The sequence below is a fragment of the Gouania willdenowi genome, chromosome 19 (assembly GCF_900634775.1).
Source record: "Gouania willdenowi chromosome 19, fGouWil2.1, whole genome shotgun sequence".
Lineage (NCBI taxonomy): Eukaryota > Metazoa > Chordata > Actinopteri > Blenniiformes > Gobiesocidae > Gouania > Gouania willdenowi.
In genome coordinates, this window is record NC_041062.1 from 17,433,223 (window position 1) to 17,456,744 (window position 23,522).

A 23,522-nucleotide genomic window follows, 5' to 3' on the forward strand; every position below is an offset into this window, starting at 1 on the left:
GGCATTACATCTCACCTCAGATATTTCCTTCATTTCACAGCCTCATTGCTCAGCATAGTGAAGTGTATTAATACCTTGTCGATCATGATCTCAGTCTCCATCATTTGAAATCTTCCTGGCGAAGCACGATTCCCTTCAGTTGAACGGAGTCACTGATGAAGTTAGGAGTGGTAGTCAAATCACTCATTAAACCACAGACAATACTGGACTCCTAACTTGTCGAGGTTTGCACAAGTTTATAAATGGAGATGGATGTGTTGCTTCGTGAGCTTTTCACACCTTTTTCCACTGTTAAAAATATTTCCAAACGCAGGCAATTGTGATATCTTAAAGTCCCCAAAAATGCTCTTGAAGTGAATGTTTGAGAAAGCAAGAAGTATGAAAAACTCAAACCAAACAAAATCAAACCTCTAATAGATACACTTTTCTCTGTCTATTAACAAATATCATCTACGTTACATGTTTGGTAAACACATAGGCCCTCATATATCAACCTTGTGTGAGAACAGGTGCACGTTTGGTTTCGTATCTGACCAATGCCAGAGTACAAATGATCAGGTGTTGATAAATGCGGCGGCTGAATTCGATCGTCATTAACATGTTACGCCCTCAAATAATCTAGGTTTGGAGGCTCCGCCCACTGAGGTCAAACAGGCAATGGCAAGGAAATAAACTTTACCAAGATGAAAATCAGCATCCTCACATCTGAAATGAAGAAAACCAAAGATGTGCTTTTCGGTAGTGTGAAAACTAGAATTTATGGTCTCTGGGTCAGTATAGGCTACACAATCATGGGGAAGACTGCTGACTTGACAGAAGACAGTCATTGACACCCTCCATCAGGAGGTCATTGCTAAAGAAGCTTGTTGTTCAGAGTGCTGTATCTAAGCATATTCATAGAAAGTTGAATGGAAGGAAAAAGTGTGGTAGGAAAAGATGCCCCAGCAAAAGGAGGCTTGTCAAGCAAAATACATTCAAGAATTTGGGGGATCTTCACAAGGAGTGGACTGAGGCTGGAGTCAGCGCATCAAGAGCTACTACGTACAGACAAATCCTAGACATGGGGATACAAATGTCGCATTCCTTGTGTCAAGCCACTCCTGAACAAGAGACAACGTCAGAAGCATCTTACCTGGGCTGTGGAGAAAAAGAACTGGACTGTTGCTCAGTGGTCAGAAGTCCTTTTTTCAGGTGAAAGTAAATGTTGCATATCATTTGGAAATCAAGGTCACAGAGTCTGGAAGAAACGTGGAGAGGCTCAGAAGCCACGTTTCTTGAAGTCCAGTATGTGGACATGGCTGCCATGTCATCTGCTGGTGTTGATCCACTGTGTTTTCTGAAGTCCACAGTCAACGCAGCCATCTACCAGGAAATTTTAGAGCACTTTCTTCTGCTGACAAGCTTTATAGAGATGCTGATTTCATTTTCCAGCAGGACTTGGCACCTGCTCACACTGCTAAAGGTACTAAAAGCTGGTTCAATGACCATGGTGTTACTGTGCTTGAATGGCCAGCAAACTGGCCTGACCTGAACCCCATAGAGAATCTATGGGCTATTGTCAAGAGGAAGGTGAAAGACACCAGACCCAACAATGCAGATGACCTGAAAGCTGTTATCAAAGCAACCTGGGCTTCCATTACGCCTGAGCAGCGCCACAGGTTGATCACCTCCATGCCAGTGCATAGAAATGAACATACTTTTCAGAAGCCTTACATTTGTTTAAAATATCCTTTTTTTTATTGATCTTATGTAATATTCTAATTTTCCGCGACACTGAATTTTGGGTTTTCATTCTCTCTAAGCCATAATCATTGAAAATTTCAAGAAATAAAGGCTTGAAACATTTCACTCTATGTGTCATGAGCCTATATCGTATATGACCAAAAATATTAAACTTTGTCATGATATTCACTGAACGGTGTTTCCGTATTGGAGCAGAATCGAGTTGAGGGTGGAAATAAATTCTCAATTACTAACTTAACCAATGCCTAATGATGGTTTAAATGAAATTTTACTCACCCACAGCTTAAAAGCTTAAATCCCTGCTATTAGATCAAGACAATTCTTTTACATTTTGGTGAATTTGGTTGAACACACAACACACACTCTGATCTCAATGTACGAACAGTTGATAAATGAGGGCCATTATGAACTTTCAATCACACAAGTATACCGTTGAAGTGAATTTGGAGATTCAATTGAAAGCATTAGCACAATTGAGTATAAGAAACAGTTTTATTAGTTAAATTTTGCACTGCTTCATGTCGCTGTATGCTGGTTAAATTGTTGTGCTTCTCTCTTTGTGTGTTCGGAATACAATTATTGTTATGGGGAACATTAAACATAACGCAGATCAAATCGAAGATTGCTCTTTGCGCATGAGCAAGCTTGATTTCCAATGCCTTTTTCTTTATGTTGCATAGCTTTGCTGCACACTTTCAGTCCATTCATGTGTTTGTTGCTGTCGGTAGCTGCAGTGCTTTATATCTCTGGCTCTGTGTGCTGCACACACTGCGTCATTGTACCTGCTTTGCTCACCAGTGGTTGTCTCTTCCTGCCTAGATCCCTCTAGCGGAGATGGAGGTTCTGTCTCTGGCCTCTGAGAAATCCTGGTCCCTAGCTCTGACAGACGACTCCGCCCCTGACGATTTTAACTCCTTCTTTCTAAGCAGTCTGGAATGCAATGTACTGATGGCCGCTATCTTTCTTTGTTCATCGTCCTCCCGTCCTTTTTCTGCAGTAGTGTCTACTGTCTTTTTCCAGGGTACTTTCAGAGTTACCCGTCACCTGCTATATCTATCACTTTTTTGTTGGCCTTAATTTTGGATCAAATTTACTGTTGATCAATTAAAAAAGCTGTATTATTCCAAACTAAAAAGCACTTGGGGGAATGCAGATCTCCTCCAAGTCATAGCAGTCTTATATATTGGAAATTCACCTAAATGTCACAAAGATATTGAGGAAAATCCATTTATTCATACCAGTGGTTTTCTTTCAGATCCTGATGAAACTCGATGGTGTGATCGTGGAACATGAACATCAGTCAATTTAACTGATATATAAATTTTTAAAAATAATGACTTTACCAAGGTTTAATGGATTTATATTTGACATTTGTGTTCAGCCCTTTATAAATCTATAAAATAATTAAAAAAAAAAAAAAAAAAACATATACACAAAAGCAGCTTATACCTATCCTTCATTATTCCATTATTTTCTGTAAATTTCATCAAAATCCATCCATCAGTTTTTGAGTTACTGTGGATTGACAAATAAAAAACCGCTGGCAGAAACATAACCTCTTTGGCGGAGGTGATCGTAGCTATTGACCTGAGTTTTTGAAAACCTTTTCATCACTATTCTTAAAGACACATTCAAGCTAATAGCAGTTTTCACAAGACATTACACCACAGTGCCACTGGTTGTCAAAACACAATTTATATTTTCTTAAATTTAGTCCTAGTCGACCTAGTTTAAACTCGCCATCTATAAATACTGCAGTCAAATTTCAACTTTATGTTATGATATTAGGGATGTCCCGATACCCCTCTTTATAGAACGAGCACCCACTACAAATACAGTTGCTATGATTTTCTAGAAAATAAAAGTTTTGGAATATATAGGCAATCATTTTATTAAAACATATTGTACAATACTTGTACAGTGTGTATATTTTGGTAAAAATTAATGCCAATTTTGACTTCTTTATTTAGCTTCCTTTACAACCCGCATGTAGATGTAACAAACGTGTCCATTACCACTGATACTAGCTGCCCCAATGGAAGTTGGTGGCCAACTAAAATGGCCGCCACTTAAACTTATCTCCATTTGTTCTAAGAACCCAAAAAACATAGTATTCGAGGTTTATTTTCTCAAACTCGCCTGTTTTCCAGAGTTTTAGCCTCTGAAAAGTCACTTTCTGAGCAACTCTACACAAACAAGCTGATTTGCGGCCTACTTATGCATATTCATGAGTGGGCGTGTCAATAGACGGGACACTGACTTCCTCCTCCCCGCACGGTGACGTAGGGCCAGAGGACGGCCCGCCCTCCTCTCACCCACTCCATAGCTGGACTCATGCTGCTTTATAAACACGAGACAGAGTGTGGGGGCGGGGCAATCACTGTTACATACATAGATTGTAGAAAATACATATATAGCACTGCGGGAAGGACGCTGAAATGCTCGTCTTCGTGGGCGTGTCCGTTTACATGTCAATCAGGGCAGAGAGCTTCCAGGAGACGCGTCAAATTTGTCATCAAAGTGGGAACGCGTCTTTAAATTGGAGCGAGGTGTTTGAGCTCACCCTGCAGTAGGAAAGGAGCAAATCACCCTCTAACTATCGATTGAAGGAATCAATGAAAAAAACTCTTTGGGCATGTGTATGAAGCACTAATAGCACTTTTATCATGTTTAAAGCACAGAAAAGTTGATTTAGCTTAACATGGGCCCATTAACCACTAGCTAGGGTTTCATTCCACGTTCCAGCATCAGAAGAAATCGTTTGAATCTCTGAACGAGTACACAGCGCGTCATCAGCAAATCCATAAATTAAAGTAATAAATACTAATATGGTACTTCAAAATGTGTCTACCATATCCGTTTTTTAGATCTCAGAAGTGTCTTCAAACTGCCCCTGCTTTGACCTGTTTATAGAACCTGTCATTATTCTTAAAATCAACAAAGTAATAAGATACAATGTTGCTAAATTACCAAAAACACAACTACAACAAAAAAGCAAGAGGATGAAGATGCACAGGTGTACAGGTAGAATTGAAAGACCCTGGTAAATCTAACCATGTGCCCACCAAGTTTCTCATTCCACCTTTCCAGCCTGGTGTGTGTTCCTTTCCAGTCCAGTAGAGTAGAGCGCCTCCTCGCCTGCCAGTTTGGGTTTCTTCTTCTTTATTTACAACGCCCTTATCTTGCTTCTCTTCCTCTCAGATTTCTGTCTTTTTTTTCCTTTGTGCTTTCCATGTGAGTCCTCGTCTCTTTCACAGTCGACTCCTATCAAATGTTTTCCTTGAGTTTTTGTACTGTCCTACAGTATGTCTCCCAATGTAGTGACTCCCTGACCTAGCTGACACCCAATCACAGAGCAGGGTGTCGGGGGTTTTTAAAGGGGAAAAATAAATTCATTAAAAATGTCTCTGTGATCTGTGGCAGCTTTGTGCAAGTCAACTCTAATGTGTCAAGATCCCGTTTGTTCTCCGTGTTTGTTGATTACTGCTACCTTTTGTTTGGGTTGTGTGGTTCATAGAGAGCAAACTGGGTGTGTTAGACTGAATCACTGTTCTCTATGTATAGCCGGAGCAAGCCGATGCTGGGGAGCTTCCGGAGGACAACCTTCTGAGCGTCAGAAAGCCAACAGTTGGGCGTACACACTCCCTGCCCAACGACAGCTACATGTTCCTACCCGTGCAGCCGTTCAGCCCTACATGTCCACAGATTCTAACACAGTCTACGGCACCTCAGCACATATTGGGCACCAACGGGAACCATTCAGGTAATCACACACTACATACAGTATTCCAGACTCATTTGATACTTACCACTGCAGAAAGGAAATAACCAACAAAAGGACAAGTTTGATCCTTTTAAATACTTTAAAATCCTCATAATTCCCAAACTCAAAACCAAATGTTAATAAGGAGCATGTACAATTAGAATCAGGGGCCACGGTATGTGTCAAATCAAAGTGGAGTGGCTTTGACCAATGAGAGAACATCACCTCTCAAAAGTAGGGTTGGGCATCGAGCATCATTTGGACCCGGGACTATCTTTTTGATTCTCTCAAAATCGTTAACATTTTTAAATAAATTAATAATTATTAAATAAATAATTCCATTGCTGCTCTAATGAGCAACAATTAATCTTGGTTGCCTGTATTTAATGCACATGGAGCGCTTCTTCTCTCCTTAATGGCGTCTACGAAACAGCAGAGTGAGAACTGTTGCCTCCTGTGGCCACAGATTTTTTTTATTATCTTGGTAAATAAAAGTGGTATACATAGAACTTTTTTTTTTTTTAACTTTTACTGATTTTTAGAGCAACCCAAAGCAGCACAAGTTGTCATTTTGACTGAAAAAGCTGCTAAATGATCCTGAATGTTTCACTCCCACAGAACACAATGAGCTAACAGGGGCTAACCACGTTATCAATCATGTGATTTCAAGATGGCAGTGCACAGGTAGAACGGTAAAGTAGTCCTATTTTTAAAAATTAATAAAACAAATATGGTGCAAAATAATACGTTTCGTTTGGCATAGATCTTCTATTAAGGACATTTCAAAGGTTTTAGGCCACATTTGTAAAAACAGTGGAAGATCCCTTTAAAAGAATTGGAATCGTTATGAATCAGAATCGGAATTGTTCAAATTCAAACGATGCCCAACCCTACTCAAAAGCCACCCAACTTTGATTTGACTCAAATTACCAAAGCTAAATCATGAAAACACTAGTTATCTGCTTTTGTAATGGAGCTTTTCACTTATTGGTCACATATGTACGGTATTCAAGCTTGCTTTTTTTTTTTTTTTTTAACTATTTGGCTAATACTGCTCACTAAATCTTGACTTTTGATACATATTTTGATTTCCCAAAAAAAAAAAGGACACTTGGGGTGACCTCGGCATATTCAAAAAGTACTTACTCATTGTTTTCTTAAATCTACCTTTAAAGGAAAACTATAATATAGGAGATGAATAACTTGTGTCACGGCAAATTTGCAGTTGACCTCATTTGGAGACATGATTTATTGCTCTGGTTGAGTGATGGAGTCCAGGCGAGGCATTGATGATTTTATAAAAAAGGTTTCTTATAAAACTAAATAAAAAAAGAGTACAAAGATGGACAAAATTAGTGACCGCCCGGGCGGACGTCCGATGATCGAGTGGCCCACAGTTCTAACTCATCACATATATTCCCCCTCAGTCCCCCTCCCTCCTCCCCCGAGGAGATAAAGAGGACAGGGTGGAGGTGATAGAAGAGGGTGAAAAGAGACAGTTTCTTCTTTGGGTCAAAACAACCAGTTCTCTGGTATCTCCTGATTGTCGTGAGTGTTGGAGGTGTGTGCGTGTATGGTGTTTGTGTGTATGAATGGATGTGTATTGGGTGTGTATGTGTGACTATGTGAGTGTGTGTAGGCATGTGACTGTGTGATGCCTCCGTGTCTGAGGGATAAGATGTGTTTTGGGAAGCTGACCTCGAGAAGAGAGCAGAAAACATGAGACAGCAGAAATGAAAAGTCTCAACTTAAAGCCTTAAAAAGAATAAGGTCTATGAGTAAATATGTTAATAAACATAACTAACAATTTTGCCCCGACACTTGTTATTGTCCATAAAAAAAATAATGTACACACAAAGACCAACTAAAGAAAAGCTGAACAACATTTATGCCTCCAGAAATCAAACTTTTTGTCAAAACAAATCAGCATCTTTATTGATTTAGTCACATGTGCGTAAAGTTACTGTAATTACATGATACTGGCTATCAGGAGCAACTCCTTGGCTTTCAGAAACTGCTGGAATTTCTCAGATAGAGCAAATATTAGCTGACTTTTAAAATACCGTGTTCCCAAACCCGGACATTTTCACGAGTTTTTAAAATCCGGCCAGACTTATGGTCACCCTAGCCTACGTTGTGTTTTAAGCTAACTTTTGAGATGTTAGCTTAATGCTAGCTGAGCTGTTAGCCATTCAACAGTTTGCAATTCCTTTCTTTGGCTGAACAGAAAATGAATAGCTTGATGTTTTAAACCAAATAAAGCAACTTAATGTTTCACGTGTCATTGTTTTCAGTGCATTTCCCACATTGTTGTGTTGTGTGTGTGTGTGTGTGTGTGTGTGTGTGTGTGTGTGTGTGTGTGTGTGTGTGTGTGTGTGTGTGCTTGTGTGTGTGCGTAGGCTCCATCAGCTCACTGCGTTCCCAGCCTGGGGAGTTTTCCCAACAGCTTCCTGTTCCCTCCGACCTGTTCAGACCCATCAGCCCCCCCAGCCACTCCGACTCTGAGAGCATACCGCGGATACACGCTCCCAGACGCGCGCACACGTTCAGCCGCACACTACGCAGACAGGTGACTAGATCTACACTTTCACCCTGAAACCCTCTTCTTTCACATGTGATGATATATGTGTGTTTTTTAATGTCAGTTGGTGTACGTATTTGTCGTTAAAAGACTGAAGGGGATGAGTTTTACTAATGAAATCTCTTTAAAAAAAAAAAAAAAAACTATTCAAGCAATAAAACAAGGTTTGTATTGTCATTTCCACATGAGAATATGTAAAAACGACATTTTGTTTTTGCACCAGGGCCAGCAGAATACTATAATACATAGATAAATAAATAAAAAGAAAATTTTACATGTATAATACAAAACTGGGATATACACATGTAGCAGCAGCAGAGCTTTTGGAATTAATCACGAACACGAATAGAAATGTGGAGATTAAAAATAAAATTAATTCCCTTCGTATAGTACCTGGAATAGTTTTGGCCTTAGTTTTCATCAACAAATGCAACACAAATACAACATTAATGAACCTGATTTTCATTTTCATCGACTTAAACCTCACTATATTCCTAAACTACGAAATTCTGTTAGAAATAAATAATTTTTCAGAGGTAGGAGTTTAGAACGCTTTAAGGTTAATATCTAAAAGCATGAAGTCAGCAAAACTTGTTGATTCTATATTTCATTTGACTCTAATAATGTATTGACTATAAAAGGATGCGATTTTCAACGTCTGAAATGAACATAAACTTTAAACAAATATTGTTCAAAAAAGATTAAACCACTGATTCTATTTTCATGACAGGATAAAAAGTGATTATGATTCAAAGTGTGTTGTCTATATTAGTGCTGGTGTTGGTATGGGAATCAGTGTACTGTTCGTTTTTTGGTTGTTCCTTTTTAAAACCAAATCAAAATAACAAATAAACGGTGTGGTTATTTTGTTTTACTGACTTAAAACATACATACAGAAACATCAAAAACCAGATATGCAGCGTTTTTCTAGTATTTTATAATTAAAATAATTATGTTGAAATCTTTGTGAGATATTTACGAGGAAATTAGAGCGAGACCTGGTGTCCCTCCACAGGTCTTCACACACACACAGTAGGATTGTTTAAGTCATTTCAGCAGTTTTCTGCGCCTGCTCCTGTTTTCATTTGGTCGGTGGATGTTTTTGGCTCGTAAAAAGCTGCTCACATTTTAAGGTTTGCTCTGTGGTGTTATGGCCCAAATAGTATCCAAATAAACAGGTGACTGACTATTGAGTGTGATGAATAATAGATGTTAGAAGTTCTATGATTCGACACTTTTGCAAAAACAATATCACAGATATTTCACAGCCACTAACGGCAGCCGTCAACACACAGAAGTTGATCACAGGAAACGAGGAGCACCAGTAGATTCATTACACCACCTCTGGTTCCTTTAATTACATATGTGCATGCTTTTCATAAGTTTTTTTTTTCTTTTTTTTAATCTATGTATCAATAATGTCTCAGTTGACCAGTTCATCAGTAATGTGACTTATGCGTTGCTCTTTTTTTTTAGTTTTATTAATTTAAAAACCAGAAACAGGAAAACGGAAAAACCAAAAACCAAACAAGCATTTTCTGTTTTAAAATTAAATCGGGTTCTTTGTGTGATATTTGGATATTTACGGGTAAACTAGGATGAGAGTGTCATGTTTTAACCTCACACAGAGGAGACACACAGACGGACTTTTACTCTGCTGCGTTTCATAAAAAGTTATCTTATATCATGTTGTCCAACTCATGCCGATGGTAAAGAGGTTTAGTTTGTGTGTCGATGACATTTTGTTAAAGAGTTATTGATGCTGGAAGTCTGAATCTGTGAATGTCTGCCAACTTTACTAAACAGTGTTACGGTCCAAATAGTATCCAGATAATCTAGTGACTGGACGGACTTTTGCTCACATTACTGGTTAGGGATGTAACGATTAATCGTAAGGCAGTTAAAAATCGATTCATAGGTATCACGGTTGATATCGATTTTCTGAAAATTTAATCGCAGTACTTTTTTTATCCACAAGTGTAGGCGGCGGGCGGAGTCTGCTAATACTTTCTTTCTGGCTGCCTTCTACTCTTAAATATGTTAATAAATGAGTCATTACCCCTTTAGCACCGAAAGAAAATCTGTAATATTACTTGAATATCTGTAAAAGTCACGTTTTTCTATTAGCTCTGTCCGCTAGCATAGCTTCTCTTCTTCACTGCAAGATATCTGCATTCCAACCGACCACTGGGTTACCGCCCTCTGCTGGTCCAAACAAATATGACGTAAATCAGTGCAATGACGGTTTTTTTTTTTTTTTTTTTAAGTCCAATTGTTAAGGCACAAAATACATTTTCAGTTGCACTTTTAAAAGAAAAAGAACTATTATTCAGTTTTGCATTGTTTATTATAGAACCAGAATTTAAATTAATAGGCTTCATTTTCATTTGTATTATTCCTTTATTTATTTCATTCAAGATTTATTTTTAGTTAAATTGCATTGTTTTGAATTGTTTATCAAGGAATTCTTTTGACAATGAAAATAAAAGGAAAATAGTACAGTATTTTCTAGTTTTTTTTCCCAAAAAAAAAAATTGTCTACAGTCCCATTTTGTAAAATAAATCGTGAGAGAATCGTATCGTGAACCCAGTATCGTGAATCGAATCGTATCGGGAGTTGAGTGAATCGTTACATCCCTATTACTGGTAAATTGAAATGTTATTAATACATAAATAAATCAAAACAAAAAAAGGGATGTTACGTATAAAACATGCACACGTGTGGAACCAGAGGTGGTGCAATGAATCTACTGGTGTTCATCGTTTCCTGTGATCAACTTCCGTGTGTGTTGATGACTGCTGTTAGCGGTATTTAAAACGTGCAAAATAAACATTTTACTGCCCTCAAAAGAGCTGTAATTGTATTTGCAAAATTGTCAAATCGTAGAACTTCTAGCATCTATTGTTCCTCACAGTTGATAGTCACCAATTTATTTGGACCTTAACACCGTGAAACAAAACAAACGTAAGCTGGTTTTTATGAGCTAAAACATCCACAGAATGAATAAAAACATGAGCAGAAAACTGCTGAAATAAATCCTAAATAGTCATATTGTGTGTGGAGACCTGGTCCATGACCTGGGGAGGGAAACCAGGTGCAGTGGACGTCAGTTCTCGCTCTAATTTCCCTGTCACACAAACAGAACAAGTGTAAAAACAAACACAAAAAAACACTGCTTATCTGTTTTTTCTGTGTTTCTGTTTTGGTTTCAAATCAGTAAAACTAAATAATTACACTGTATTTGTTATTTTGATGTGGTTTTAAAACAGAATAACCAAAGAACGAAGGCTACACGGATTCTGCTCTTCCCGTCACATGTCCTGAAACCCTGTTTGTTTCTTTCTTCTCCCTTTTCTCTTTCCCTTTCTTTCTGCAACACTGATCCGGTGACTCATGTTCCTACCTTGTGTCTCTCCGTCTTTAATCACAGCTCAGTTGGGCCCAAAACCCTCCCAACCCTGAGCTCCTGCGCAAACACAGATACTCATGTTTCTGAAGCAGGAGCAACAACCTTCGTTTCAGAAACTTCCACACATCCACCAACCTTCTTTATTTTCTCCCTCATTTGTGGAAAGTCACGTGTCTAAAGCTAACCATCAGCCACAGAGCATCTAGAACTCACTGGACTTTTCAAATTCTCCGACTCATTGCAAAGTTTACAACTCAGGGGATTGCTATGACGCAACAAATGCTGCCCATATGCTTTCAAAGCTATTTTCTACAGTCTTGTTATTAAAAAAGCACCCGACTTTGATATTACTTTGATTAGTGCTTAAAGAGTTGTCAGTTTATTTCTATTATTCTAATTGTACCTCAGCAGGTTTTGCTTCAAACTCCAAATGTAGGGAAGAAACATGCTCCTACGGGATAATTACTTCCTGTGTTCTTCTAGTCATGTGAACGTTGTGAGAGGTTGTCTGACTGTGGCTGCTGATTGGCCCATTCTGCTCGGGATAGTTTCACCACAAGGGGGCCCTGTGGTCCCACCATTCAGGCTAATGCAGGAAAAACCTAACTCCCCCCTCCCCCACCTCCCCCCATCCTCTCAACTAGACCCCTGCATGGTTTGTTTCCTCATCTCCAAGGACACAAGTATTTGGATTGATTCGACACAAACGCCATCAGATGCTAAAGTGGGTTTCTGTGCCATTTTCTGAGAGATGAGAAAAAGTCATGAATACATTGTAGCAGTCACTGTTCCCACTAACCTTCCTCTCCTACAGAAGCTACGGCACATGCAACATTTGCCCTGGTGACCTCACACCTTGTAAACTGTTCTGTGGAGAAAGAGAGCATGAAGGCATGGAAAACACCCAGCATAACAGTTTACAGGCCTGTGTGTGGTGGGGGGAGGGGGGGGGGGGGGGGGGGGGGGTGTGACTGACTCAGAGTTCAGTGTCAGCCAGAAGTTCTTCAATACAGCTAAAGGTTTATTTCAAGGTTGGGGGTCAATTATATTTTTCAATTACAGTCAATGTTCAATTACAACTCAATTATGATGACTCAGACCAGCATTTTCCAATTCCAATTACATTTACAAAGATTATTTTCCCCCTTCATAGAATGTGTTAGCATTCTGTTAGCATCTCTTGTGATAGTGAGTCTCAGCTGTAAAATACACAAACATTTGTTTTTTTTTTGTGTTTCTGTCATCTAATTTGTGTCTCATTTCTTGGTTACCTAATCAATGAAAAATATTGGTATGAATTAGGGGTGTTGGCTTATAATGATTAGTAAAAAAAAAAAAAAGAAAAAATAAAGAAGAAATTGGGACTTTGCCATTTGGTATTTTGTCATGAATTCTCATGAGATATGCACATGAAGGGGTTAGAGTCATAAAAACAAGAAACTTTGGACAAACTTCACTTCATTCTGCTTTTGTAACTCTTTTCATGAGGTTAATGACCTCATCTTTAACACATCTCTATTCAAATGTGTCTAAATGATCCACCAAATACATGAAACTGTACTGAAACATAAGCTGAACGACAGGCTACTGAGAATACAGATCTACATCCCAATGCACCATCAAGAGAAATATTTTCCTTTTTGATGTAGAATTGCAACCAACTGTAGAACTATTCGACCAATCTGATCAAAGCAAGCAGTGGACCAAATCCGTAGTTTTTTTTTTTTTTTTTTTTTTAAATCAACATAGTCTGAAGTCTCAATAGAAACATATCCCTCTTGTTGATCTCCCACAAACTTCTTTTTTAATCATTTTAAGTGGATCTTTTCCATCAGAGGCAACGTTGCTGACGTCGACATCAGTACTTTAGCTTTTATCATCAGATCTACTTGTGTTAAGCTTCAAACATCCTGGCCCTGAGGAACACACTCACTTTGAATCTGTACCTCAGAGAACTTCCATTAAAGTTTAACCTGTCAATCCTTTAAAGGGGAATATTTGACCATTGGCAAGGGATTTGTTGAAAAGAATAACTTTATGAACCCCCAAAGCTCATATTTACAGTACTTTATACTACTCGCTACCTTGACACAATGAAAATAGGTCATTCTTTAACCAAACTGCTACTGACAAACAATCAGGAGTTTACTTTATACTAGGGTTGAACAATTTTGGAAAATAATTTAATTGCAATTATTTTTTTTCAAGTGCCTCTTGTCATGTATTTTTCAGTGAATACGAGGAATAAATAAATCTCTTTCATATAGTAAACAATTTCAGAATAATTGTAAAATTGAAATTTTAAAGCACAGATTACGACAATAAAGCAAACAAATGTGTGGCTTTACCTCTTCAATATATCTCACTAACTTCACGTGTCATGAAACATGTAAACTGCACTTCTTAAACACTCTGAACTTAACAGGTCAGTGCAAGACAGGGCGAAGAAAAAAAATAAATTAAAAAATCGAGTTTTATGATATTGCGATATTATTGCAAATGCAATTAATCGTTCAGCCTGCTCTATACCAGTGTTTCTGAAATGGGGGTATGTGTACCCCTTGGGGTAGGCGACGGCACTACCTCTTCATAGAGAGGAAAATTAACAAATGATGGCAATAAAATTTTTTAAAAGTTTGTTTTTAGTTGAAATGATAATCACAAAGCGACAAAAAGACACTGAAAATACACAGAAATAACAGAGAAACATACAAAACAATATAAGAAAATTATAGAAATGATCTTAATTAGAACATGAACTGAAAATACAAAGGTCAGTCTTGGTGCCACAACTGGAGGGAGATGACTGTAAATAATTAAAAAAAAACTATTCAGGAGGCACTAGATACCATTTCATTCCACTTATTTAACAAAATGAGATCCTTTAAAATGTGCGTTTTCACTCATTCATTCCATCATTATGCTGAGAAAAATGTAGTCGGACAAAGGGGGTACTGAGCCAAACAAGTTTGAGAAACACTGCTCTATACATTTATATTCAGCATCATGTTTTAATTCCTCATTAGAAAATGACAATAAAACATTTGAATCACATTTGGCTCTAGCTTATAACAGGACGCTATAGTCAGACAATAGTGACGAGTCAAAAAGGGAGGCCATTGGATTTTTGATAATGTCTAAATTTAAACAAAAATCAAGCCTACCTATTCTCAACCTTCACTGTAAGAACATGCTGGCTGGATAGTGAACTTTGACCCAAGCTGCTGATTCTCATCACCATCACCTTTCACTAACTGCTACTCTCATCTTCTCTGATCCCCAACCTTGGTCCTCTCCTCCCTCCCTGACATCACTCATTCACTCCATCTCCTCACTCCTCTTCCAGGTCGCCGTGTCCACTGATTCTCAGGAGGCCCTTTGTTCAGATGGAGCCGAGAGCACTGATGGATTTGTGAATGTGGCCTCCTTTGGCCTCCCTCATTCCCCCACCTCCTCCCCCCACCCCTCCAGCTTTGAATACCATCATCATCACTGTCATCAGCAACCTGCACTCTGCCTGGTCTCAGCTATGCCAGGCTCCTCCCCTAATCCGCCGTCGCGCCCTAGCAGCGTGCATATCCAGTATCACAACCAACACTGCCTCGCCTCCCACTCTTCCTCCCCTTCATCCAACGAACCCCCTCTCCTCCTACCAGTCAGTCCTTCCCAAGAGGAGGCGGCTTCAGAGGACCAGGAGGTGTCCATCATCACTCATGCTGGGTTGGCCGGCAGTAAGGACATTGTAGTAGAGGACGACAGCAGCAACAGCAGTGGTAACGGAGGTTACGGTAGCTTCATGGGCCAGGAAAGGCCGAGCCCATGCTTGAGGCAGCTGAAGAGGTTCCATAGCGCAGACACACAACACCGCACCACCCTGTTGTTGCCCCGTCCCCGACCCCACTCCTGGCTAGATGACCCTCGTTGTCACTCGGTGGAGATTTGCTCGTCGGCTGATTCCAGCCCCCAGCGCAGCACTGCCTCCACCGGGTTTGTGTCACGAGCTGACAGCTTGCAGATCCCCAGTCAGACCCACCCCCAGTCCTCACTCCCCTCGCCTCATCGCAAGAAGAAGATGAGCCCTCCCTGCATATCTGTGGAACCCCCCGAAGGACTGGAGCCCCATTCCGGTGTGTATCTGGGCATGGGCGGACTTGTTGGTCTGGGGTTGTCCGGGTTGGGGATGCCCCCTCCTCTGCCCAGCAGGGACACCTGGCTGCGGAGGAGAGCGCCGTCCAGTGACTCCAAGGACTCCTTTGACATGGGAGTTGGAGAAGCTATGGGACAGGATGGAGGCCCACCAAGCCCCAACCCTAAACTGTTGACTCTTCCAAGTTTTGAGCACTGAACACTGATCTTACACTCCAACACACATGCACACACACACACACGCACACAGACACACACACAGAGAGCTGGAAGAACACTCAAACACACGATGCACTCTGTATCGGTGATGGTTGTAGTCCAAGTAAAAATGCTGTAGTGAGTAATAATGGTGAAACTACAACAAACCGTAAAAACAGCCTTGGTTTCAAAGGGATTGCAGTACTGTAGTAGTGTGACCATACCTTGTATTTGTATTGTAACTGCCAAAACAGCCAGAGAAAGAGAGATGAAGCAAAGGAAGGTTAAATTATCCTCTATGAGCACCTGCACACATCTATCTGCAGCTGGAACATCAGCTCTTGGGATCTGCTGCCCCCCTGTGGTCAACATCTGCACAGAGCAGGCGAGACATTTAAGGTACAAAGCAATATGAACGTTTTAGAGACACTATTTTCTTAAATTATTGGGCCGTAGTGGTTGTACAGGTTGTTGTTTTAAAATTCATTTCATTACTTTAACGTCTCTTGTTATTTTTTTTTTTTTTTTTTTTTTTTTTTTCACGTCAAAAATTAGTTGTTTTTTTTAAGATACGTTGAGCTGTTCTGATTTACAGGAAAAAAGGTGAACCATTTTCAAAGTGCTGAAAACCATGTATTTTTAGGAATATTATACAAATATATACATCAGAAAACAAGTGATTAAACTGAGCTTTGGTTTTTAAGCACATACACAAGCCTGTGTTGGTTTGAATACAAAAAGTGCTTCACTGTGTGACTGTTTCGTGTTATTGTCCTCTGTTTTTCTCTTTGCAGTATGCGTAGAGAGACAATTACTTCATTTAAATTTCCAAACTGTCTTCAGTAGACTATATTCTAAAATAGCTTTTTACATGAAAAACTAAAATCAATAATGAAACATTTAGATCTTAGGTAAGGACGTTGTAGTACAGAGATGGGCATCTTCTATCACAGCGGTGCCACAAAAATGTGATTGATCTGAGGGCCACATGATCAACATTTATGTCAGCATTTAGAAGAATGACCAATCTGGGCATTAATACTAGCTCGAAAACACATTGTGTGTTTAAAAATTCATTGTATAGATTTTTTTGTCATTATGGTGCATTTTTGTTGTCTTTGTTTGTTTTTGTGATATTTTTCCGTTCCTGTTATTTTGTGTTTTTGTCATCTTGTGTAATTTCGTTTGTCTTTCTGTATATGTTGTTATTTTTGTATTCATTCTATGTGTTTAAAGTGGTTGTTAGTGTGTTTTTGTTGTCATTTTGTGCATTTTATGAATACTTTCTTCTTTTTTTTTTTATCTTTTTGGGTTTTTGTTACTTTTTGTAATTTTCTTGACATTTTGTGAATTCTGCTATTGCTTTCTGGGTTTCCGGAGTTGTGTGTATTATGTTGTTCTTAATATGACTTCCAACTTCATAAATTACAATTTTGTTTTTGGGCCGCACACAATTAGACTGAGAACCGCATGTGGCCCCTGGGCCACCAGTTTCCTTTGTCTCTTGTAGTAACTAGTGAATTAGCAACTTAATGGTCAGTGATCTACAAATTAAGTCTGAAGACACATATTCTTATGGACCATTTTTCAACAAACCCTTTTACTTGTTTCTTAAAGAACATGAAAACTGTTTTCTATTGTTATTTCACCCACAATGAGCCAATTAAATACTAACGGATTTAATTCAAACATTGCTCTGAGAAGAACACATACTATCGCTCGACCAGAAAATGTTCCAGCAAACATAAACAAAGACGCCTGAGGTAAGACACTCACTAACAATTGCAAATAAACGGTTGGAGACGAGCCAATACATCTGCCGTCCACAGTGTAATGATAATTTACCAGTTCAGTGACTTCAATTATTCAGCACATAACTTTATTTCCCTGTCAATTACAAGGAGAAAATGGGAGTTACCTTATTAAGACTGTTTTCAGAAGTCTTCATCAAGTCCAAGAAAAGGACGGTTCCACAATCAGAAACCCAGTGTAACATACAGTATGTATGTATTAGCAGCGTTATACATCTATGGCATTGTCAACGCACTCACGCAGATATTCAAGCATGTGATAAATCTAAAGTTCAGGAACAACACAGGGTTATTTCTTTGAAAATGAACAGGAAGTCTGACTTGCTGTGACCCATTCAGTAAACAGCCTGTTCAATGGGGTTCACTTGGTGCAGGTATTGGAGACGAGCGACCTTGATTCTTTCACAATCAATTTAGATGTGTGACTCTTGCTGGGCGAGCCATCACCATGACAAAACCTTTTCATTATCACCATTAGCACACGCTACAATGTTCCAGAACTGACTGAACAGCAGCAGTTCTGATACAAATGTCGATGTTTCTATACTGGACAATGAGCAGGTGAAGTTACTTAGAGTTCATGTACTAGTGATGTTTACCAACACCTTAAATGTACTTTTCTGAACAATCGGGGTAGAAGAATTAGGAAGCAGCCATTTTGAGCCAAATATAACCTATCCGCTTCATATACGCGTTTGAAGCGAAGCTCCGCCCACCAGAGACACATCCACCTCAGTGAGTTTCACTGCCTGCTGAAACGAGGAGCTGTGCTCCTTTTTCTCCTCTCATAAACATAAACCACCAGTGAAAAAAGCCGGTGTGATGAGCGGCTAATGCTATCCTAGCTTAAATAAATAAATATAGCATAAATAATGTCACTATTCATTCGTCCCAACTTGTGAAACACAATCATTAATCACTAATGTAACTATTGAGATTATTACACCTAAATATACTAAATGACTAAATCATCAGCTTGATCTGGTTTAATTATAGGAAATCAGAGAGTTTTTTTTAATCAATCATAACTTTATGTAACTATCAAATATGAAATAAACAACATTCATCAGCAGTAAATCCACTATTGGAGTTATTTGTGCTTTTAATTTTTTTTTTTATTATTATTTTAAATAACTTCATTTCAAGTGAGGAATTAAATGAATTGCATACAATAACACTAATAGAGTGATCCACATGCACTAATCCATAAGATATCAGCTCATGAGCAGCTACTGTAGCCTTTTTAATGTGTCTAGTGTTGATGTATTCACATTTCTTTGTGTTTGTAAGGAACCTGTTTACACTAAGTTGTGATTTTTTTTTAATTTATTTTATTTATAGTTTGTATTTATCGTGATTTTTATCGTTATCGTGATAAATATCAGAAATTATCGGCATGAATTTTTTTGTCAATATCGCCTATCCCTTCTACTCCATGGTTAAATGGGTGAACAGACCCGTGTCCGTGTTGACGGCCTGACATTCTCAACAAAGGCTCTGATTGGCTTTCGTCATGCACGAGTTCCGTTTTTTCATCACATTTGCAAGAGATGAAAGTATTGGAGCGCGCGAGTTCAGAAATAACTAACAACCTCTTTCAAACAATCTGAGGGAACAACTTCAGCGCGCTGCCTTTACAGTCCAGAACAATGACTTTGTTTCGGTCCGATGACAATAGATCCAATTCTCCCTTCTGATTGGTCAATCCCCTTCCCACACACGGGACAGTGTTGAGGGCAATTCTTCAGGTACGTCATTGTGTAATAAACATTCATTATCTAATATTAGACATTATTTAACATTCATGTGATTTTTATGATCATACTGAATTTTCAAAAAAGAAATTCTGATAGATTTATTTTCTAAATTAAAAAAAAAAACTCAACGTCAAAGACCCCTATTGGCTCTCGGGCCCTGGGCACATGCCCATTTTACCCATGTGGTAATCCGTCTATGGCTGCAAGTCCATCAAAAGCGTTCACGTTAACTTGTTAACTATGAGAAGGCTGTTCACTTTCAATCACTCAGTCTTTGTCTGTTCATCTCTTTAGCATAAACATATATACACACACACACACACACACACACCTCTTGGGAACATTTACTTTTGCACTTGGATCTAAAAATTAAGTTTTGTTTTTTTCTTTAACCCGTGTCATCAAAGGTCAACTCTGCTCAACGTGCAAACTTACAGAGGCGTACTTTATTTTGACAAATTACGGTTTCCTTGTTCATTTTATTTTCTTAATTGAGGCCATCACCAGCCCTTCCTAGGAAAAGGTAAACCAGAGTTCATGAGTGGGAGGGATTTTAAAAGTGACGGCAGTTTTAAGGCTCAAACGCACTCCTCAGAGCTTACATATTCAAGCAAACTAAAATCCTACATTTCCCACAATTCCTTAGCGCTTTTACACCCGAGATAACGGGGGAAACACAAGGGAAAAGGAGTCAGGGAGAACCTCAAAAAGAAGAGTGGAAGCGAAGCCGTTTTGCTGATGTTATGTAGAGCGCATGTGTCAAAGTCAAGGCCCAGGGGCCAAATCCGGCCCTTTAGAGCATCCGATTCGGCCTGCTGGAGAAAGTGAAAATGACAGAGAAAACATTAGTTATTGTGAAATTACCAAATTGTTCAGTTGTAAATTGTTGTTAAAAGAACTTTTTCTCAGATGTTTCCACAAAATCTCCCCAAATTAAAAATAAATTGGTCAAATCAAAGGACATTTAAGTATCTGTCACTTATTGCGTAGATATTGTTGATACCGTCCATTCTTCATGTCTAATCTATAACTGGAAGTGCAAATTTAGGCACATTAATGTGGAAATTGTTTGTTTTCCCGCCTAGACTCTGTGGCCCACTTGTGATCAAAGTGGTCCGTATTAAAATGAGTTTTACAGTCTTGGTGTAGAGGAGTGGAGTCTCCTGTGTCAGTATAGTGACGTATGGAGAGAATACTAGAGGGAAAACATTATGAAAGCTATAATTTAACACAAACATATCCGTCCACATGACATGTGCGTTTAAGATCCGCTATTGGAAGCCATCGCATCGCCCCAGACTAAGCAGGCAGCCAGTGACAACTTTTTAAAGCAGAAGTTGGTTGTAATTAATTTTCTTACTTGCACTAAAAGACCACATTATGGTCATTTGTACATTCAGTAAAAGATTAAAATTAGAGGACAACGTGTGCGAATGTTGGGTCGATCGATGAGGTTTTCACTTTGAGTTTCTCTCCTGTATGCACTGCTGTGGTAGCTGGCCACACGCACTCACACACGGCGGAGAGAAAGAGCTCCATGTGGCCTATTTTTCAGCCATAGAATTTCAAGACAGGGAGTTGTATGATTTGTAAAAAGCCAGATAAATACATAGAAGCGTAAAGAAAACCATGTGAAAGAAAAGACGGCGCTATAGAAAATAGGAAAGTAATCCACTAATCCTCTCCTCTCATGATTTTGTTCTTTTTGCAAAAAGAAATCTGGAGCCGACAATGTGCGGAGGGAAAAAAAAAAAAAAAAAAAAGTATTATTACTTTTCTATGGTTTCTGAAGTTAATGTTATAATGAATAAAATCTAAAGATAAAGGAAAAGTTTACCTAGATTTGAACTAAGTAATAATCCAAAGGGGAAAAAAAAAAAAAAAAAAAAATCACCAAAATAATGAAAATTCATGACAATGTATCCATATTTTGTAATATGATGATGCATCTCTTAATTATTAAAAACTATTGGTATCAATGACAGTATCACACACCACTGATGTCTGTCGCAGGTGAACGATAGCATTGTGTCTGTATTTATACACTGAACCCTGCCTGTAATGTAAAGCACCTTCTGCTTTGGAGCAAAGTTGGTTTTCTTATCCTTTACCGTAGTGTCAAACTCAAGACCCGGGGGCAAAATCCGTCCCACAGGAGCGTTGAATTCGGCCCGCAGGAGAAAGTAAAAATGACAGAAAACATCTCAGTTTTCCCGGTGCTTATATTGCATGATTGCAGTCATTTTTAATATGAAAGTGTTGGGGAAAAGAAAAAAAAAAAAATCTTTCAAAATCCTTTAATTTTCCTCAAATTATGACATTTCCCTTAATCAAATAGAAATTGGTCACAAAATCTAGAAAATTTAAAGTGAAGATCCTGTTGGGACGGATATCTGTCACTTATTGCTTGGATGTTGTCATTTTCTTACATATTTTGTGTTTTATGTATACATAGAAGTGCAAACTAGGGCACAATAATGTTGAAATTACCCAGGTTTCCTGCATAAAATCTGTAGCTGCTCCGTATTTGGCCCCTGAACTAAAATGTATGACACCCTTGTTGTAGTGCATTGTGCGCCATGTTATCCTATTGAACTGCGTGGCAAAATCTCTAAAAAAAAAAGCCTTGTCAGATTTTTAGGGACATGCTTAACAGTGTGGGGAGCAAAGTGCTGGTCTGAAAAACCAGGCGCAGAGATCAAAATGTAGCGTAAAGCTGCACTTTAGGCAGGGTTGGGGTCAATTATGACTGTAATTGCGTAACTGATAATTAATTACAATTATGGTTTAATTATAATTGAAAAAAATCTATTGCCATTGTAATCATAATTGAATTGTAATTGAATTTGTAATTGGTATGGAATATATATATATATATATATATATATATATACTGTATATATAAAACTACAGTCTAATTAAACACAAAACTGGGGAACCATGTTACAGTTCTATGTCCTACACATACATAGTCAGCAATCAATAAAATACGTTTCATATCAAGTTTTCCCACTACCTGTCAGCTCTCTTGAGTAACATTTTATAATAATAAAATATATATATAGTGTATATTAATATATATGGGTATACTGAGAAGAAAAAGGCTCAGACGCCCACAACAAAAACATTAGTACCAATATTTTCATTGATTAGGAAGCGAGTCAAGGTAACCAAGAGAACAAAAAAATTACATGAGAATATTTGAGTGTATTTTACAGCTGATTTAAGACATGGGTCAAACTGACCCGTAAAGCAAACACAAGAGGAAGGTAACATTTCATGGGATTTATTTGTTTCTGGCTTGGTAATTTGGAACATTGGTAATTGAGAACGTAATTGTAATTGACTTTCAGGGGGAAATAATAGTCATTTCAATAGTAATTGTATTTAAGAGTTGTAATTGAACATAGATAATTGAAGACGTAATTGTGAAAATATAATTGATCCCAACCCTGACTTTAGGCACCAAAAAGGGGGCTTGTGAGTTGATGTCATGGACATTTCTTGGTGCTTGTCCAGTTTCCTACTGTATCACTGCTGTGTGTGTTTGATTGAATGCGGTTTCTGAATATCAAGTGGGAGACATTGTGTCGGCCATGTTTTGGACTTTTTACCCTTTAAATCTGTCCACAGCTTGGCACGCTGAGTCAGCAAATGACACCAAGGGTGACTATAGAGGGTGGATGGATGAAGTCCGAGACTTGGTTCATCTTTTTATTACTCTGTAAGACGATGTGAATGATTGATTGTCCGTGGGGATCTCACTCCTCACTGTTGGATTTGTTTTAAATCATTCTGAGATGTTTTTAAATCTCTTCCAAGGCTTAAAGGTATTCACTAACCTTTCATCTAGAGGCTTTAGAGCTCTCTGCGACCTGGTTTCTAGACAACACATGCAGCTGGATGTGTGGTGTGGAAATGTCAAGATTAAAGAAAGACTGATGCCATCTGTCTGCTCTGCATTCAGATGTTGCAGATGTGTATTAGACTGTCTTAGTTTTTGATATAAGACGATGGCAGATTACGTGTGGTAAGATAAAACTTTTTATTAACAACAAAGCAGCAAGAAAAGCAGAAACAAGTTTCCATCCAGTCACCAGAGCAGTCTCACTT

General features: G+C 38.5%; 1 protein-coding gene across 14 annotated transcripts in view; it reads left to right on the top strand.

Moving 5' to 3' along the window:
- cacna1g (calcium channel, voltage-dependent, T type, alpha 1G subunit) overlaps positions 1–16,525 on the top strand; it is a 329,241-nt gene extending 312,716 nt beyond the window's left edge. For 9 of the 14 annotated variants that reach the window (XM_028475732.1, XM_028475730.1, XM_028475733.1 and 6 more), the window contains 4 exons: positions 2,563–2,685; positions 5,308–5,506; positions 7,906–8,075; positions 14,844–16,525. In XM_028475732.1, the coding sequence (XP_028331533.1) occupies positions 2,563–2,685; positions 5,308–5,506; positions 7,906–8,075; positions 14,844–15,842 (1,491 nt within the window). In that variant the 3' untranslated portion in view covers positions 15,843–16,525. Of the gene's footprint in view, positions 1–2,562; positions 2,686–5,307; positions 5,507–7,905; positions 8,076–11,518; positions 14,403–14,843 lie in introns of those variants that run through there. The other 5 variants (XM_028475738.1, XM_028475739.1, XM_028475740.1 and 2 more) reach the window with 3 other exon arrangements.
- The last annotated feature ends 6,997 nt before the right edge of the window (positions 16,526–23,522 follow it).